The 20,657-nt window shown below is 32.2% G+C and overlaps 1 protein-coding gene across 1 annotated transcript in view; it reads right to left on the bottom strand.

Annotated features, from left to right (window-relative positions):
- The window catches only part of TTN (titin), a 501,281-nt gene that overhangs the window by 173,810 nt on the left and 306,814 nt on the right, over positions 1 to 20,657 (bottom strand). The window contains exons 217-229 of the mRNA XM_078776713.1: positions 19,773 to 19,850; positions 18,826 to 18,876; positions 16,925 to 16,972; positions 15,022 to 15,069; positions 13,126 to 13,176; positions 12,182 to 12,256; positions 11,231 to 11,278; positions 10,319 to 10,396; positions 9,373 to 9,423; positions 7,295 to 7,342; positions 6,368 to 6,442; positions 2,981 to 3,031; positions 879 to 929 (exon numbers count right to left, since the gene is read on the bottom strand). Of these exons, the coding sequence (XP_078632839.1) occupies positions 879 to 929; positions 2,981 to 3,031; positions 6,368 to 6,442; positions 7,295 to 7,342; positions 9,373 to 9,423; positions 10,319 to 10,396; positions 11,231 to 11,278; positions 12,182 to 12,256; positions 13,126 to 13,176; positions 15,022 to 15,069; positions 16,925 to 16,972; positions 18,826 to 18,876; positions 19,773 to 19,850 (753 nt within the window). The remainder of the gene's footprint in view (positions 1 to 878; positions 930 to 2,980; positions 3,032 to 6,367; positions 6,443 to 7,294; positions 7,343 to 9,372; positions 9,424 to 10,318; positions 10,397 to 11,230; positions 11,279 to 12,181; positions 12,257 to 13,125; positions 13,177 to 15,021; positions 15,070 to 16,924; positions 16,973 to 18,825; positions 18,877 to 19,772; positions 19,851 to 20,657) is intronic.

Genomic DNA, 20,657 nt, shown 5'->3' with positions numbered 1-20,657 from the left:
CCATGCCCCCTCCCCCCAAGCCCGCTCCCTCCCACGGATCTTCTGTTGTCCCTGTTCTCTGCTGTTGTACTTGTGTGCTTCCCTCTCTCTCCCCATCTTGTCTCCTGCTCCCTTTATTGTATGTTTAGTGTGTCCGTTTGTCCTTTTTTGTGATTGATGTTAGATCTTTCACGAGCCTCGATCTTGTATACAAAAAAAATTATTTGTTCTTCAGGCAATACTCAAGGTGTTAAATTCATAATATGGTCTCTATTTCCCTCTTGTGCAATGATATGCTTTTAAAGAAAGAGCATTGTACAATGCATTGTTTCAATGCCTTTCTTAATGATTGTTAGAAAGCTTTATGAGGTGTATTTTTTACCTGTAGTCAGAGAAATATTGTAAAAGTAGTCATTTTATTTGTAAAGACTATTGGAAGACAAGCAAATAAATGATTTAGCATGCAAAGCTTGCAACATCGGAGAAATGCATTAAAATATTTGGAAATTATTTGTTTCAGAAGGTTTAAAAAACCTTCAAAAACAAAAGATGGTGATAAATGTACAAAAATCTTTACAACCAAAAGATGGTTGTAAACAAAAGATGGTGATAAATCGAGGGATTGTTCACCTGATAATAAATATCTTTGCCATTTGAAAAAAAATGGTGCCAATAAAATTGTATTTAAATTCTTTTTTTCCAATATACAATTATATTAATGCTAAATTATCATGGCAGCATTCAAAACATGCAATCTCAATTATGTGAAAATGCTTTGGAAATTGCAGCAATGGAAAAGATAAGAGAGGCAAATTAAAAGTCATTTTCGTTGAAAAAGTACTTTTGTTTAATTCATACACTGTACAAATGCATTTTTAAAGTAAATGCATTCAAAGTACCTCTTGGAACAGCTTTTGGTTTTAGAGGAACTTCTATTTCATCTGCAGTCACTACAAAATAGCAAAAGTATTTTCAGGATAATTAAGAATGAAAATATTGCACTAAATACAAAAATATTACTCAAGTACAAGATAGTAAAATCAATGCGGACATTTATTCTTGAAGCTGTGAAAAATCGAGAGTAACTAAGAATAATTACAATATTGTGAGTTTGTCATAAGTCTGGTTTTGGCTAATAAAATGCATTATTTTGTTTGAATACATTTCCAATCACCTCCATTAACAGCAAATAGTTTACAATCCTATCAAAATTTAAATGAAATAAATCGGTTGAGGACAAAGGAAGTGCCTTGGAAAAATGCATGTATGAGGTCTGTTGGAAAAAAAAATCCATTCCTTTATTCAAATGAAAGAAACAAATATGTCCCTAAACAAAACTTAATAAACAATATTACCTTAAACGATTGTTTTTAAGAACAAAAACTGCATCAAAATGTATATAAAGTTTTTACTCTTTGGAGTTCCCTTTTGATAACAATTCAAAATGGGTTGTTTTTTTTGCTCAAATGTTTTTACGATAATGTAAATTTCAACATTGTGCAATTAATTGTCATTCTGGTCTTATTGAACGTGTTGTTGTTGTAGTAAGTTTTTTAAAATAATGCAAAAGCAGTTTTACCTTTTACAATATCAGGCTAAATAAAATATACAACATAAGGCATGCATTGTCAAAGAGCTGTTAAAGAGAGCTGTTATTAAACAATAATGTGGAAATTATTTGTTTTTACAAAGTTTACACATCCAAATGGTGGTGATAAATCTGAGCATTGTTAACTTCATAATACCTGCACTAAATGTGAAACATGGTGTCAATAAAACTGTTATGATCATTGTTTTAAACTCAAATGAAAATGTCATGGCCAAGCCATAGCCATTCCCTGGCTAACTGTGCAGAAAAGGTACCCTTGCTGTCAGCACTGCTATATTGCTGTTGGCTTTGTTGCATCGAAGGCATATCATCAAATACCAAGGGAGAGGACCTTGGAGACACCTCTTCGGCAACACCCTTGTGGGCTGCACGTGCTGTACTCGGAAGAATTATGTGGCCTTAGCAGAGATCGAAGGGTTTGCTTCAACGTTAATGCCATTCACCTCCTTTCGATCTACTGGAGTCATCTGTCTGACCATGCCAGAGAAATTGGACAAACTGTAATCCAAAGTGTTACTTCCCCTTCACTGTTTGGTAGGAATGGTGGAGGTCCAAAATAACCTTGTGGTTTTTGCAATGCTGTACTGCTAGGGTCTACATTGAAGGACTGGTCGCTTGAGCAAAAAAAATTGAAATTGTGCTGGCAGTGAAAAATCCACCAAGGATCGTTTATTGGAATCCCATGGTTTGCATGGTTCCAACGAGCAGCAAGGTCGCTTCCCAATGCTCTTGCTTGTTGATCATTTCTGGACATCCCAACGTAGCATTTCCATCCTTTCCTCTCCCTTCATTTGAGTTTTGAGCTAGAGATGAAGCCACAAGCATCTCAATCCTCGAAACAGTGACAATTTCACCCGAGCCGCCTCCAGTGGCCTCCATTGCAGTCTTCTTATTGATCACTCTCTTCTTTATAACCTTCTGGAGTTCTTGCCTCTTTTTTGTATACTCAATTGAGGCTCATGTAAGAGCTAACACAAAGAAAATATAACAAAGGGAATGGGAGACAAGAGGGGGAGAGAGAGGGAAGTACAACACCAGCAGACAACAGGGACATCGGGAGATATATGGAAGGGAAAGGGCAGGGGTGGGGTACACTTGTGTTTCAAGTCCTCAATAGATCTTGTAGAAATAACACAAATGTTTACCCCCCTCTGGATAAGCAGTGGCGATAACTGTGGTGATAACAATGGTGATAACAAGGCTAAGTGTTTTTAACAAGCCTAATTATGATGTCAGCATTCAATTTCTGAGCTCACTGAAGTGCACATGCTCCAAGATTTGCAAAAACTGAGAAGAAAATGCAGAATGTCAAAAAAATTATGTTAAAAATTATGTTTCATCAAAATACTGTACAAAGGCTTTTTTTGTTTTAAGAAAATGCATTTCAAATACCTCTTGGAACAGCTTTTAGTTTCCGAGGAACTTCTACTTCCTCTTCGGGCACTGCGAAGAAGAAAAAGGTATTTTAACAATGATTTTCTGAAAAACTTTGGATTAATCCCTGAAAGATTACTGCATTCAAGGGGAAGAAACAATGCAGTGATCATGACAATTTTAATGATTTGAAATAATTTGAGTCGGCAATACATCATCAACAAACAGGGAATTCCTATTATTTAGTTAAATGTGATAAAAGGGTCATAACAAGAAGAAAAGTTGCTTTCATAAAATAAAAATCTTAAGTGCAAAATAATTCAGCATATTGTGATATCAATGTGAATGTTTATTCCCAAAGGTCTGAAAAAGAGAGAATAATTACAATATTGTGGGTATTTTTTAAGTCTGGCTTTGGCTAATAAAATGCATTATTTTATTCAAATGCATTTACAATCACCTCTAACAACAGGTTTTGCTTTGTGAGGAACCTCAGAATCATATTTTGCCATGAGAGGAACCTCAGCTACCTCTTCTGCTGCAGGGCAGGTTAAGCAAATCATTTATAATCAATTCCAAATTGATATGAATAAATTGGTTCAGAACAAAGGAAGTGCCATTGAAAAACATATGTATGAGGTGTGTTGGAAAGAAAATCAATTCCATTATTCAATAGACAAACAACCATGTCCCCAAAACAAAAATCAATAAAAACAGTCACTTTTTACGATGTTTTTCTTGAAACTAAAACTGAATCAAAATGTTCCCAAAGTTTTTACTCTAAGTGGTTCCCTCCTGATAAAAGTTTTCTGCATATATTTCAGGTGATAAATTCAAAATATGTTGGGTTTTTTGATGAAATGTTTTTATGAGCATGTAAATTTCAACATTGTGCAATTACTTGCCATCCTTGTCTTCTAGAACGTGATCGCTACAAGGCTCTACGTGATGTATTTGTGGAATTTGAGAGTTTTGTAAAGCACTGTCTTGCAAAAGTAGTTATTTTACCATTTACAATGCAAAGTAAAAAATAAAACATAAAACATAAGGTATGCATTGTCAGAGAGCTGTGTTAAACAATGATTCGGAAATTATTTGTTTTTACAAAATGTAAACATCTAAACAGGGTGAAAAATTGAAGTTTGTTAACACCATAACAACTGCACTATATGCGAAAGACTGTGTGAATACAACGATTATGATTATTTTGCATTATCAGAGGGCTGTGTGAAACAAAAATTTGGAAATTATTTGTTTTACAAAATTTGAGCATAAAAACGGTGGTGATAAATCTAAGCAATGTTAACTTGATAATACCTGCACTCTTTGTGAAGCACTCCGTTAATAAAACTATATTGATTATTTTTTCAAACTTTATTTTTAACATGCCTGATTATGATGTCAGCATTCAATTTCCAACCTCACTGTATGAGGTGCACGTGCTCCAAAATTAGCAAAATTTGAAAATATAATTTGGCATGATAAAAACTTCTGTTGAATTTTTTTAAATTTCATCAAAATACTGTACAAATGCATTTTCTTTTAGAAGAAAATGAATTTCAATTACCTCTTGAAACAACTTTTGGTTTCCTAGGAACTTTAACCTCTTCTTCAGGCACTGCAAAATTGCAAAAAGTAATTTAATGTTGGTTTTCTGAAAATCATTGGATAAATACCAGAGAGATTACTGCATTAAAGGGGGGAGAATGATGTTTTGTTGGCAATGCCACTTGGCAATGGAATGGAATATTTGGCAATGGAATAAACAGCATTCTCAAAGAGTATATTCACTGGAAAAGAAAAGAAGGCAATCTTTCCATAATTTTGAAGATGATTGACAACTGTCAACCTCACTGCAAAAAATGCAATGGACCAAACCTTTGATTAAATCTTTAACTTGCTTTTGAGGAATCAAATTGACTTCTTTGCCTTCAGGGTTAAATATAAGGAAGATAAACAGCTATCAAATAATGGAACCTATTTATTTCAGATAATGGATGTGTTTGATTACTGACATGAGTTTATTGGTTCACGAGTTATCAAGTAACCACTATATTCGTCATGTGTGTGCGTCTGTCTGTGTGTGTGTCTGTCTGTCCGCAGCATAACTACCCGATGATATCATTTGATGTTGATGAAACTTGGGTGGGACGTTGATATCATGATCTAGTTGTGTTCTGCCTAGAGTGGGCGTATTGCGCCCATTGTGGGCGGAGCCACGCCCGAAAAAGATGTCTTTTTAGGGGGTAATCGAGTTCAAGCTACATCTTCTCCGAGGGGTTTGGTGGAATCTGACAGGGGTTTCGATATTTGGTTAGGCCATTGTCATGTGTCTAGCCCCACGGAGCTCGATTTTTCATTTTTGCCCCAAGGTCAAGGTCACAAGGTCACGAAATTTAGAAAAATCGATTTTTGATTGTTTTATTACATTGTTCGCTTCCTGATAGGGCGAAATGCCGTACTGATCTTATATTATCACATACATCATGAAATACAAGTTTTCCAACAAATTTCAGAATCTTCAACCTTTGAAGGTCACAAAGGTCAAAGTTTCAAAGTTGTCCGAATCGAACCAAATTTTCGGTATTGTGCAGCTAACTAACCTCATAACTGATTATACATTATTTTCTATCTCATTTCAAGGTCAGTAACCTTCGTTTTGACATTTCAATGTCACAAAGATCAAATTTTCAAAGTTGTCGGAATTGAACCGAATTTTCGGAATTGTGTAGCTAACTAGTCTCATAACAGATAATACATTCCTATTCATATATTTTCAATGTCGATTTTGACTTTTAAAGGTCACAAAGGACGGCCATTTCACAGCAGTCCGTCCTTTGTCATTGAATACCGCTTGCTCGTGAACCATCGTCGTCTCCTGACTTGTCACTTTTAAAAGTATTTTGATCAATGCATCACATCAATACTTTCATTTCACCTTTGCCTCAACAAATAAGTGTACAATTTTTTGAATCAATCCAAAAATTTAGCAAATCAACTCGAGATATCTGCACTTAAATGTTTTCCAATGATGCTAATCTTCTAAAATCAAGGAGGTTTCAACCAATACAAATGCTATCTCTGCACCAATCAATGAATAGACAAGGAACACAGTGATCATAACAATTTTGATATGTTTAAATATTTTGAGTTGTCAACATATCATCAATAAAGTGGGTATTGCTTTTATTCAGCCAAATGTGTCAAAAGGATAATAACCTCAAGAAAAGTTACTTTAATGAAATAAAAATCTGAAGTACAAGATAATTCAGGATATCGTGAAATCGATGTGGACGTCTATTCCAGTTGTGAAAAATAGAGTATAATTACAATAATGTGAGTATGTCATAAGCCTGTTTTTGGCCAATAAAATGCATTATTTTGCACAAATGCATTAACAATCACCTCTAATAATAGGTTTTTTCTTGTGAGGAACCCCAGAAACCTCTTTTGCCTTGAGAGGAACCTCAGCTTCCTCTTCTGCTGTGGGGGAGGTCAAGCAACTCGTTTAAAATCCCTTCAAAATTGATATGAAATAAATTTGTTGCAGACAAAGGAAGTGCCTTGGAAAAATGCATGTATGAGGTCTGTTTGGAAAATAATCAATTCATTTAATCAATTGAAAGAGACAAATATCTCCACCCTGCAACCCCTCACAAAATAATTTCAAAATATTCCTTTCAAACTATCGTTTGTCCGACCAAAAATTGTCAAAATGTTTGCAAAGCATTCACTCTTTGGGATTCCCTTTCATAAAAATATTTAAAATATGTATTTTTTTTTGCTCAAATGTTTTTGCGAGCATGTAAATATCAAAATTGTGCAATCAATTGTCATCCTGGTCTTCTTGAACGTCATAACAGGATGGCTCTATGTGATGCATTTTTGTGTTGTCAGTTCTGAAGATTATTGCAAAAGTAATTATTTTTTACATTTTACAATATGAGATCGAAATAAAATATACAATATAATATAAGATACACATTATCAAAGAGCTGTGTTCAACAATAATTTGGAAATAATTAGTTTTTACAAAGTTTAATAATCAAAATGTTGGTGATAAATCAAAAAATTGTAACTTGATAATATCTGCACTCTTTGTGAAACACTGCATTCATAAAACTATGATTATTTTTTCAAATTTTATTTGTAACATGCCTGATTTTGATGTCAGCATTCTTTTTCCAAGGTCAATTAGTTGCACATGCACCAAAATTTGTAAAATTTGAAAAGATAATCGGGCACGAAAAAAATTCTGTTCAGAGATGTTTTTGTTTCATCAAAAAAATGTACAAATGCATTATTTAAAAAAAAAAAATGCATTTCAAGTACCTCTTGAAACAACTTTTGGTTTCCTAGGAACTTCGACTTCTCCAGGCACTGCGAAGTAGCAAAAAGTATTTGAATAATGATTTGATGTAAAACTTTGGATTAATCCCAGAGTAACTTCGGCATGAATGGGGGGAAAATGAAGATGTTTTGTTGGCAACGCAGTCATAAATTGTATCCTCTAATAGTATATTCATTGGAAAGGAAAACAAGACATTATTTCTGTAATTTTGCAGATGAATGACAACTGCAAACTTCACTGCAAAAATGTTATTGATCAAACCTTTGATAAGTTCTTTCACTTGCTTTTGAGGAATCAAATTCACATCTTTGCCTTCAGAGTTAAATAAAAAGAAGATAAATATCTCTCAGTAAATGGAACCTAATTATTTCAGATAATGAATGTCTGATTCATGGCATGAGATTATCACTTTTAAAAGTATTTGATCAATGCATCACATCGATGCTTTCATTTTAGCTTTTTCTCAATGGAGAAATGTTTCAATTTTTTTCATCAATTATAAAATTTACAATATCAACCTGAGAAACCTGCTCTTAAATGTTTTCCGATAAAGCTCATCTTCTAAAATTAAGGAAGTTTCAACCACAGCCAGCACTGTCTCCATACAAAAAAAAGCAATCGAGAAAGAATGCAATGATCATTACAATTTTGAGATTTTGAAATATTTTGAGTGATCAACATATGATCAACAAACAAGGAATTCTTCTAAAATTAAGGAAGTTTCAACCACAGCCAGCACTGTCTCCATACAAAAAAAAGCAATCGAGAAAGAATGCAATGATCATTACAATTTTGAGCTTTTGAAATATTTTGAGTGATCAACATATGATCAACAAACAAGGAATTCTTTTTATTCACTTTTTGTGTCAAAAGGATCATAACTTAAAGAAAACTTACTTTCATGAAGTAATAATGTTAAGTGCAACGTAATTCAGCACTGTATATCGTGAAAGTGATGTGGATGTTTATTCCAGAAGTTGTGAAAAATTAGAGTGCAACCACAATAATGTGAGTATGTCATTAGACTGGTTTTGGCTAATAAAATGCATTATTTTGCTCAAATGCATTTGCAATCACCTCTAATAATAGGTTTAGCCTTGTGAGGAATATCAGATTCCTCTTTTGCTTTGAGAGGAACCTCAGCTTCCTTTTCTGCTGTAGGGCAGGTTCAGGAAATAGCTTTAAAACCTTTCAAAATTGATATGAAATAAATTGGTTTCGGACAAATGAAGTAACTTGGAAAAATGCATGTATTAGGTCCGTTGGAACACAATTCAATTCCTTTATTCAAATGAAAGAAAAAAACAATATCCCAAACAAAAAAACTAATTAAAAAATATCACTTTAAAGCTATTGTTTGTTGGAAGAAAAAGTGTTTAAAAATGTTGACAAAGGTCTCACTCTTTGGAGTTCCCTTTTGTCAATAGTGTTTGGCAAATATTTCAGGTGCTAAATTCAAAATATGTTATTTTTTTGCTCAAAAGTTATTGTGAGCATGCAAACTTCCACATTGTGCAATTGTCATCCTGGTCCTCTTGAACGTGATGACGAGAAGGCTCTATCTGATTTATTTTTGTTGTTGTTGTTCGTTAAAAGTTTTGCAAAAGTAGTTATTTTTACCTTTTGCAATATGAGGCCAAATAAAATATCCACCATAAGATATGCATTACCAGAGAGCTGTGATAAAAACAAATTTGGAAATTATTTGCTTTACAAAGTTTAAATATCAAAATGGTGGTGATAAGTACAGGCATTTTTATCTTATTAATACCTTCACTCTTTGTGATACATTGTGCAAATGAAACGAATATGATAGGATATGATATGATATGATATGATACGAATATGATTATTTTTTCCAACTGTATTTTAACATGCCTGACTATCTATCATGCCAGCATTCAATTTCCAAGCTCACTAAGGTGCATGTGCTCCAACATTTGCACAATTTGAAAAGCTAATATGGCACGATAAAAACATCTGGGAAAATATATTTGTGTTTCATCAACACACTGTACAAATGCATGTTTTTTTTTCAAAGAAAATGCATTTCAAGTACCTCTTGGAACAGGTTTTGGTTTCCTTATAACTTCGACTTCTTCTTCGGGCACTGCGAAGTTGCAAAAAGTATTTTAATAATGATTTTCTGAAAAACTTTGCATTATTCCCATTGAGATTACTGCATTAAAAGGGGCAAAATGAAGATGGTTTGTTGGCAATGATATCATAAGCTGCATCCTCAAAAAGATATTTCATCAGAAAAGAGAAGAAGGCATTCTTTCTAGAATTTTGCAGATGATTGACAACTGTCAACGTCACTGCAAAAAATGCAATTGCCCAAACCTTTGATTAAATCTTTAACTTGCTTTTGAGGAATCAAATTGACTTCTCCTTCAGGGTTAAATATAAGGAAGATAAACAGCTATCAAATAATGGAACCTATTTATTTCAGATAATGGATGTGTTTGATCACTGACGTGAGTTTACCACTTTTGTAAGTATTTGATCAATGCATCACATCAATACTTTCATTTCACTTTTGCTTCAATAAATAAGTGTTTCAATTTTTTTAATCAATCAAAAAATTTATAAAATCAACTCAAGAAATCTGCTCTTAAATGTTTTCCAATGATGCTTACCTTCTAAAATCAAGGAGGTTTCAACTAATACAAATGCTATCTCTGTACCAATCAATGAATAGACAAGGAACACAGTGATCATAACAATTTTGAAATGTTTAAATATTTTGAGTTGTCAATATATCATCAACAAAGAGGGTATTGCTTTTATTCAGCAAAATGTGTCAAAAGGATAATAACCTCAAGAAAAGTTACTTTCATGAAATAAAAATCTGAAGTACATGATAATTCAGTATATAGTGAAATTGATGTGGACTTCTATTCCAGTTGTGAAAGATAGAGTATAATTACAATAATGTGAGTATGTCATCAGCCTGTTTTTGGCTAATAAAATGCATTATTTTGTTCAAATGCATTTACAATCACCTCTAGTAATAGGTTTTTTCTTGTGAGGAACCTCAAAATCCTCTTTTGCCTTGAGAGGTACCTCAGCTTCCTCTTCTGCTGTGGGGCAGGTTAAGCAACTAGTTTAAAATCCCTTCAAAATTGATATGAAATAAATTTTTTGCAGACAAAGGAAGTGCCTTGGAAAAATGCATGAATGAGGTCTGTTGGAAAAATAATCAATTCATTTAACTCACAAAATAAATTTAAAATATTCCTTTCAAACTATCGTTTGTTGGACCAATAATTGTCAAAATGTTTACAAAGCGTCCACTCTTTGGGATTCCCCTTTCATAAAAATGTTCGGCAAATATTTCAAGTGATATATTAAAAATATGTATTTTATTTTGCTCAAATGTTTTTGCGAGCATGTAAATATCAGCATTGTGCAATCAGTTGTCACCCTGGTCTTCTTGAACGTGATAACAGGATGGCTCTATGTGATGCATGTTTGTGTTGTCAGTTCTTCAGATTATTGCAAAAGTAGTTATTTTTACATTTTACAATATGAGATCAAATAAAATATACAATATAAGATCCACATTATCAAAGAGCTGTGTTAATAATTTGGAAATAATTAGTTTTTACAAAGTTTAATAATCAAAATGTTGGTGATAAATCAAAAAAATTGTTAACTTGATAATACCTGCACTCTTTGCGAAACACTGCGTTCATAAAACTATGATTATTTTTTCAAACTGTATTTGTAACGTGCCTGATTTTGATGCCAGCATTCAATTTCCAAGGTCAATTACAAATGTAATGCACCAAAATTTGTAAAATTTGAAAACATAATCGGGCACGAAAAAAATTCTGTTCAGAGATGTTTTTGTTTCATCAAAATAATGTACAAATGCATTTTTTTTTTTTCAAAAGAAAATGCATTTCAAGTACCTCTTGAAACAACTTTCGGTTTCCTCGGAACTTCGACTTCTTCAGGCACTGCAAAGTAGCAAAAAGTATTTTAATAATGATTTGAAGTAAAACTTTGGATTAATCCCAGAGTAACTTCGGCATGAAAGGGGGGAAAATGAAGATGTTTTGTTGGCAACGCTGCCATCAATTGTATCCTCTAATAGAATATTAATTCGAAAGGAAAACAGGACATTATTTCTGTGATGTTGCAGATGAATGACAACTGCAAACTTCACTGCAAAAATGTTATTGATCAAACCTTTGATAAGTTCTTTAACTTGCTTTTGAGGAATCAAATTCACATCTTTGCCTTCAGGGTTAAATAAAAGGAATATAAATATCTCTCAGAAAATGGAACCTAATTATTTCAGATAATGAATGTCTGATTCATGGCATGAGTTTACCACTTTTAAAAGTATTTGATCAATGCATCACATCGATGCTTTCATTTTAGCTTTGTCACAATGGATAAATGTTTCAATTTTTTTCATCAAATGTAAAATTTACAATATCAACCCGAGAAACCTGTTCTTAAATGTTTTCCGATGAAGCTCATCTTCTAAAATTAAGGAAGTTTCAACCACTACAAGCACTGTTTCCATACAAAAAAAGCAATCGAGAAATAATCCAATGATCACTACAATTTTGAGATTTTGAAATATTTTGAGTGATCAACATATGATCAACAAACAAGGAATTCCTATTATTCACTTTTTGTGTCAAAAGGATCACAACTTGAAGAAAACTTACTTTCATGAAGTAAAAATGTTAAGTGCAGCGTAATTCAGTGCTGTCTATCATGAAATTGATGTGGATGTTGATTCCATAAGTTGTGAAAAAATAGAGTGTAACCACAGCAATGTGAGTATGTCATAAGACTGGTTTTGGCTAATAAAATGCATTATTGTGCTCAAATGCATTTACAATCACCTCTAATAATAGGTTTTTTCTTGTGAGGAACCTCAGATTCCTCTTTTGCTTTGAGAGGACCCTCAGCTTCCTTTTCTGCTGTCGGGCAGGTTCAGGAAATAGTTTAAAATACATTCAAAATTGATATGAAATAAATTGGTTTTTGACAAATGAAGTAACTTGGAAAAATGCATGTATTAGGTCCGTTGGAACAAAATTCAATTCCTTTATACAAATGAAAGAAGAAAACAATATCCCCAAATGTAAAACTAATCAAACAATATCACTTTAAAACTATTGTTTGTTGGAAGAAAAATTATATCAAAATGTTGACAAATTTCTTACTCTTTGGAGTTCCCTTTTGTCAATAGTGTTTGGTAAATATTTCAGGTGCTAAATTCAAAATATGTTATTTTTTTGCTCAAAAGTTATTGTGAGCATGCAAACTTCAACATTGTGCAATTGTCATCCTGGTCCTCTTGAACGTGATGACGAGAAGGCTCTATGTGATTTCTTTTTGTTGTTGATGTTGTTCGTTTTAAAAAAGGTTTGCAAAAGTAGTTATTTTTACCTTTTGCAATATGAGGCCAAATAAAATATCCAACACAAGATATGCATTATCAGAGAGCTGTGATAACAACAAATTTGGAAATTATTTGCTTTACAAAGTTTAAATATCAAAATGGTGGTGATAAGTTTGAGCATTGTTAACTTGATAACTGCACTTTGTGATACGTTGTGTCAATGGAACTAATAGGTTTATTTTTTCAAACTGTATTTTAACATGCCTGATTATGATATCAGCATTCAATTTCCAAGCTCACTGAGGTGCATGTGCTCCAACATTTGCACAATTTGAAAAGCTAATATTGCACGATAAAAAATTCTGGGAAATATATATTTGTGTTTCATCAACGCACTGTGCAAATGCATTTTTTTTTTCAAAGAAAATGCATTTCAAGTACCTCTTGGAACAGGTTTTGGTTTCCTTAGAACTTCGACTTCTTCTTCAGGCACTGCGAAGTAGCAAAAAGTATTTTAATAATGATTTTCTGGAAAACTTTGGATTATTCCAATGGACATTAATGCATTAAATGGGGCAAAATGACGAAGGTTTGTTCGCAATGCTTTTATAAGCTGCATCCTCAAAAAGATAATTCATCAGAAAAGAGAAGAAGGCATTCTTTCTGTAATTTTGTAGATGATTGACAACTGTCAACTTCACTGCAAAAAATGCAATTGACCAAACCTTTGATTAAATCTTTAACTTGCTTTTGAGGAATCAAATTGACATCTTTGCCTTCAGGGTTAAATATAAGGAAGATAAACAGCTATCAAATAATGGAACCTATTTATTTCAGATAATGGATGTGTTTGATCACTGACGTGAGTTTATCACTTTTATAAGTATTTGATCAATGCATCACATCAATACTTTCATTTCACTTTTGCCTCAAATAATAAGTGTTTCAATTTTTTGAATCAATGAAATTTTTCAAAAATAAACTCAAGAAATCTGGTCTTAAATATTTTCTAATGATGCTAATCTTCTAAAATCAAGGAGGTTTCAACTAATACAAATGCTATCTCTGTAAAAATCAATGAATAGACAAGGAACACAGTGATCATAACAATTTTGATATCTTGAAATATTTTGAGTTGTCAATATATCATCAAAAAAGAGGGCATTGCTTTTATTCAGCAAAATATGTCAAAAGGATAATAACCTCAAGAAAAGTTACTTTCATGAAATAAAAATCTGAAGTACAAGATAATTCAGTGTATCGTGAAATTGATGTGGACGTCTATTCCAGTTGTGAAAAATAGAGTATAATTACAATAATGTGAGTTGTCAGAAGCCTGTTTTTGGCAAATAAAATGCATTATTTTGCACAAATGCATTTACAATCACCTCCAATAATAGGTTTTTTCTTGTGAGGAACCTCAGATTCCTCTTTTTCCTTGAGAGGAACCTCAGGTTCCTCTTCTGCTGTGGGGCAGGTTAAGCAACTAGTTTAAAATCCCTTCCAAATTGATATGAAATAAATTTGTTGCAGACAAAGGAAGTGCCTTGGAAAAAGGCATGTATGAGGTCTGTTTGGAAAATAATCAATTCATTTAATCAATTGAAAGAGACAAATATCTCCACCCTGCCACCTCTCACAAAATAATTTTAAAATATTCCTTTCAAACTATCGTTTGTTGGACCAAAAATTGTCAAAATGTTTACAAAGCGTTCACTCTTTGGGATTCCCCTTTCATAAAAATGTTCGGCAAATATTTCAAATGATATATTAAAAATATGTATTTTTTTTTCCTCAAATGTTTTTGCGAGCATGTAAATATCAGCATTGTGCAATCAATTGTCATCCTGGTCTTCTTGAACGTGATAACAGGATGGCTCGATGTGATGTATTTCTGTGTTGTCGGTTCTCAAGATTATTGCAAAAGTAATTATTTTTACATTTTACAATATGAGATCAAATAAAATATACAACATAAGACACGCATTATCAGAGAGCTGTGTTCAACAATAATTTGGAAATTATTAGTTTTTACAAAGTGTAATTATCAAAATGGTAGTGATAAATCAAAGCATTGTTAACTTGATAATACCTGCATCCTTTGGGAACCATTGCGTTCATAAAACTATGATTATTTTTTCAAACTGTATTTGTAACATGCCTGATTTTGATGTCAGCATTCAATTTCCAAGGTCAATTACTTGCACATGCACCAAAATTTGTAAAATTTGAAAAGGTAATCAGGCACGAAAAAAATTATGTTCAGAGATGTTTTTGTTTCATCAAAATAATGTACAAATGCATTTTTTTTTTCAAAAGAAAATGCATTTCAAGTACCTCTTGAAACAACTTTTGGTTTCCTAGGAACTTCGACTTCTTCAGGCACTGCGAAGTAGCAAAAAGTATTTTAATAATGATTTCATATAAAACTTTGGATTAATCCCAGAGTACCTTCGGCATTAAAGGGGGGAAAATGAAGATGTTTTTTTGGCAACGCAGTCATAAATTGTATCCTCTAATTAGTCTCATAGTATATTCATTGGAAAGGAAAACAAGACATTATTTCTGTAATTTTGCAGATGAATGACAACTGCAAACTTCACTGCAAAAATGTTATTGGTCAAACCTTTGATAAGTTCTTTAACTTGCTTTTGAGGAATCAAATTCACCTCTTTGCCTTCAGGGTTAAATATAAGGAAGATAAACAGCTATCAAATAATGGAACCTATTTATTTCAGATAATGGATGTGTTTGATCACTGACGTGAGTTGATCACTTTTATAAGTATTTGATCAATGCATCACATCAATACTTTCATTTCACTTTTGCCTCAATAAATAAGTGTTTCAATTTTTTGAATCAATCAAAATTTTTAAAAATCAACTCAAGAAATCTGGTCTTAAATGTTTTTGAATGATGCTAATCTTCTAAAATCAAGGAGGTTTCAACGAATACAAATGCTATCTCTGTAAAAATCAATGAATAGACAAGGAACACAGTGATCATAACAATTTTGAGATCTTGAAATATTTTGAGTTGTCAATGTATCATCAAAAAAGAGGGTATTGCTTTTATTCAGCAAAATTTGTCAAAAGGATAATAACCTCAAGAAAAGTTACTTTCATGAAATAAAAATCTGAAGTACAAGATAATTCAGTGTATCGTGAAATCGATGTGGACGTCTATTCCAGTTGTGAAAAATAGAGTATAATTACAATAATGTGAGTTATTGTGAGTCATAAGCCTGTTTTTGGCTAAAAAAATGCATTATTTTGCTCAAATGCATTTACCTCTAAAAATAGGTTTTTTCTTGTGAGGAACCTCAGATTTCTCTTTTGCCTTGAGAGGAACCTCAGCTTCCTCTTCTGCTGTGGGGCAGGTTAAGCAACTCGTTTAAAATCCCTTCAAAATTGATATGAAATAAATTTGTTGCAGACAAAGGAAGTGCCTTGGAAAAATGCATGTATTAGGTCTGTTTGGAAAAGAATCAATTCATTTAATCAATTGAAAGAGACAAATATCTCCACCCTGCCACTCCTCACAAAATAATTTTAAAATATCCCTTTCAAACTATCGTTTGTTGGACCAAAAATAGTCAAAATGTTTACAAAGCGTTCACTCTTTGGGATTCCCTTTTCATAAAAATGTTTGGCAAATATTTCAAGTGACATATTCAAATATATGGATATATTTTTTGCTCAAATGTTTTTGCGAGCATGTAAATATCAGCATTGTGCAATCAATTGTCATCCTGGTCTACTTGAACGTGATAACAGGATGGCTCTATGTGATGTATTTCTGTGTTGTCAGTTCTTAAGATTATTGCAAAAGTAATTATTTTTACATTTTACAATATGAGATCAAATAAAATATACAACATAAGATACACATTATCAGAGAGCTGTGTTCAACAATAATTTGGAGATTATTAGTTTTTACAAACTTTAATTATCAAAATGGTGGTGATAAATCAAAGCATTGTTAACTTGATAATACCTGCACTCTTTGGGAAACACTGCGTTCATAAAACTATGATTATTTTTTCAAACTGTATTTGTAACATGCCTGATTTTGATGTCAGCATTCAATTTCCAAGGTCAATTACTGGCACATGCACCAAAATTTGTAAAATTTGAAAAGATAATCGGGCACGAAAAAAATTATGTTCAGAGATGTTTTTGTTTCATCAAAATAATGTACAAATGCATTTTTTTCTCAAAACAAAATGCATTTCAAGTACCTCTTGAAACAACTTTTGGTTTCCGAGGAACTGTGACTTCTTCAGGCACTGCGAAGTAGCAAAAAGTATTTTAATAATGATTTTACATAAAACTTTGGATTAATCCCAGAGTAACTTCAGCATTAAAGGGGGGAAAATGAAAATGTTTTTTTGGCAACGCAATCATAAATTGTATCCTCTAATTAGTCTCATCGTATATTCATTGGAAAGGAAATCAAGACATTATTTCTGTAATTTTGCAGATGAATGACAACTGTCAACTTCACTGCAAAAATGTTATTGATCAAACCTTTGATAAGTTCTTTAATTTGCTTTTGAGGAATCAAATTCACTTCTTTGCTTTCAGGGTTAAATAAAAGGAAGATAAATATCTCTCAGAAAGTGGAACCTAATTATTTCAGAAAATGAATGTCTGATTCATGGCATGAGATTATCACTTTTAAAAGTATTTGATCAATGCATCACATCGATGCTTTCATTTTAGCTTTGCCTCAATGGAGAAATGTTTCAATTTTTTTCATCAATTATAAAATTTACAACATCAAACCGAGCAACCTGCTCTTAAATGTTTTCCGATAAAGGTCATCTTCTAAAATTAAGGCAGTTTCAACCACAACATGCACTGTCTCCATACAAAAAAATGGAATAGAGAAAGAATGCAATGATCATTACAATTTTGAGATTTTGAAATATTTTGCATGATCAACATAATATCAACAAACAAGGAATTCCTTTTATTCACTTTTTGTGCCAAAAGGATCATAACTTGAAGAAAACTTACTTTCATGAAGTAAAAATGTTAAGTGCAACGTAATTCAGCACTGTATATCGTGAAATTGATGTGGATGTTTATCCCAGAAGTTGTGAAAAATACAGTGTAACCACAATGATGTGAGTATGTCATAAGACTGGTTTTGGCTAATAAAATGCATTATTTTGCTCAAATGCATTTGCATTCACCTCTAATAATAGGTTTAGCCTTGTGAGGAATTTCAGATTCCTCTTTTGCTTTGAGAGGAACCTCAGATCCCTTTTCTGCTGTAGGGCAGGTTCAGGAAATAGTTTAAAATATTTTCAAAATTGATATGAAATAAATTGGTTTCGGACAAATGAAGTAACTTGGAAAAATGCATGTATTAGGTCCTTTGGAACAAAATTCAATTCCTTTATTGAAATGAAAGAAAAAAACAATATCCCCAAACAAAAAAACTAATCAAACAATATCACTTACAAACGTTTGTTTGTTGGAAGAAAAATTGTTTCAAAATGTTGACAAATTTCTTACTTTTTGGAGTTCCTTTTTGTCAATAGTGTTTGGCAAATATTTCAGGTGCTAAATTCAAAATATGTTATTTTTTTGCTCAAAAGTTATTGTGAGCATGCAAACTTCAACATTGTGCAATTGTCATCCTGGTCCTCATGAACGTGATAATGAGAAGGCTCTATGTGATTTCTTTTTGTTGTTGTTGTAGTTCGTTTTTAAAAGTTTTGCAAAAGTAGTTATTTTTACCTTTTGCAATATGAGGCCAAATAAAATATCCAACATAAGATATGCATTATCAGAGAGCTGTGATAAAAACAAATTTGGAAATTATTTGCTTTACAAAGTTTAAATATCAAAATGGTGGTGATAAGTTTGAGCATTGTTAACGTGATACCTGCACTTTGTGATACGTTGTGTAAATGAAACTAATATGATTATTTTTTCAAACTGTATTTTAACATGCCTAATTATGATGTCAGCATTCAATTTCCAAGCTCACTGAGGTGCATGTGCTCCAACATTTGCACAATTTGAAAAGCTAATATGGCACGATAAAAAATTCTCAGAAAATATGTTTGCGTTTCATCAACACACTGTACAAATGCATTTTTTTTCAAAGAAAATGCATTTCAAGTACCTCTTGGAACAGGTTTTGGTTTCCTTAGAATTTCGACTTCTTCTTCAGGCACTGCGAAGTAGCAAAAAGTATTTTAATAATGATTTTCTGAAAAACTTTGGATTATTCCCATGGACATTAATGCATTGAAAGGGGCAAAATGAAGATTTTTGTTGGCAATGCTTTTATAAGCTGCATCCTCAAAAAGAGAATTCATCAGAAAAGAGAAGAAGGCATTCTTTCTGAAATTTTGCAGATGATTGACAACTGTCAACTTCACTGCAAAAAATGCAATTGACAAAACCTTTGATTAAATCTTTAACTTGCTTTTGAGGAATCAAATTGACTTCTTTGCCTTCAGGGTTAAATATAAGGAAGATAAACAGTTATCAAATAATGGAACCTATTTATTTCAGATAATGGATGTGTTTGATCACTGACGTGAGTTTATCACTTTTGTAAGTATTTGATCAATGCATCACATCAATACTTTCATTTCACTTTTGCCTCAATAAATAAGTGTTCCAATTTTGTGAATCAATCAAAAAAAATTAAAAATCAACTCAAGAAATCTGCTCTTCAATGTTTTCCAATTATGCTAATCTTCTAAAATCAAGGAGGTTTCAACCAATACAAATGTTATCTCTGTAGCAATCAATGAATAGACAAGGAACACAGTGATCATAACAATTTTGATATCTTGAAATATTTTGAGTTGTCAATACATCATCAACAAAGAGGGTACTGTTTTTATTCAGCAAAATGTGTCAAAAGGATAATAACCTCAAGAAAAGAAACTTTCATGGCATAAAAATCTGAAGTACAAGATAATTCAGTGTATCGTGAAATCAATGTGGACGTCTATTCCAGTTTTGAAAAATAGAGTATAATTACAATAATGTGAGTGTGTCATAAGCCTGTTTTTGGCTAATAAATGCATGATTTTGCTCAAATGCATTTACAATCACCTCTAATAATATGTTTTTTCTTGTGAGGAACCTCAGAAGCCTCTTTTGCCTTGAGAGGAACCTCAGCTTCCTCTTCTGCTGTGGGGCAGGTTAAGCAACTGGTTTAAAATCCCTTCAAAATTGATATGAAATAAATTGGTTGCAGACAAAGGAAGTGCATTGGAAAATGCATGTATGAGGTCTGTTTGGAAAATAATCAATTCATTTAATCAATTGAAAGAGACAAATATCTCCACCCTGCCACCCCTCACAAAATAATTTTAAAATATTCCTTTCAAACTATCGTTTGTTGGACCAAAAGTTGTCAAAATGTTTACAAAGCGTTCACTCTTTGGGATTCCCTTTTCATAAAAATGTTCGGCAAATATTTCAAATGATATATTAAAAATATGTATTTTTTTTTTTTGCTCAAATGTTTTTGCGCGCAAGTAAATATCAGCATTGTGCAATCAATTGTCATCCTGGTCTTCTTGAATGTGATAACAGGATGGCTCTATGTGATGTATTTCTGTGTTGTCAGTTCTTCAGATTATTGCAAAAGTAGTTATTTTTACATTTTACAATATGAGATCAAATAAAATATCCAATGTAAGATACGCATTATCAGAGAGCTGTGTTCAACAATAATTTGGAAATAATTAGTTTTTACAAAGTTTAATTATCAAAATGGTGGTGATAAATCAAAGCATTGTTAACTTGATAATACCCGCACTCTTTGGGAAACACTGCGTTCATAAAACTATGATTATTTTTTCAAACTGTATTTGTAACATGCCTGATTTTGATGTCAGCATTCAATTTCCAAGGTCAATTACTTACACATGCACCAAAATTTGTAAAATTTGAAAAGATAATCGGGCATGAAAAAAATTCTGTTCAGAGATG

The sequence above is a fragment of the Myxine glutinosa genome, chromosome 1 (assembly GCF_964187855.1).
Source record: "Myxine glutinosa chromosome 1, kmMyxGlut1.1, whole genome shotgun sequence".
Lineage (NCBI taxonomy): Eukaryota > Metazoa > Chordata > Myxini > Myxiniformes > Myxinidae > Myxine > Myxine glutinosa.
Note: the sequence above shows the minus strand (reverse complement) of the source record. Positions and strands in the feature narration are given on the sequence as shown.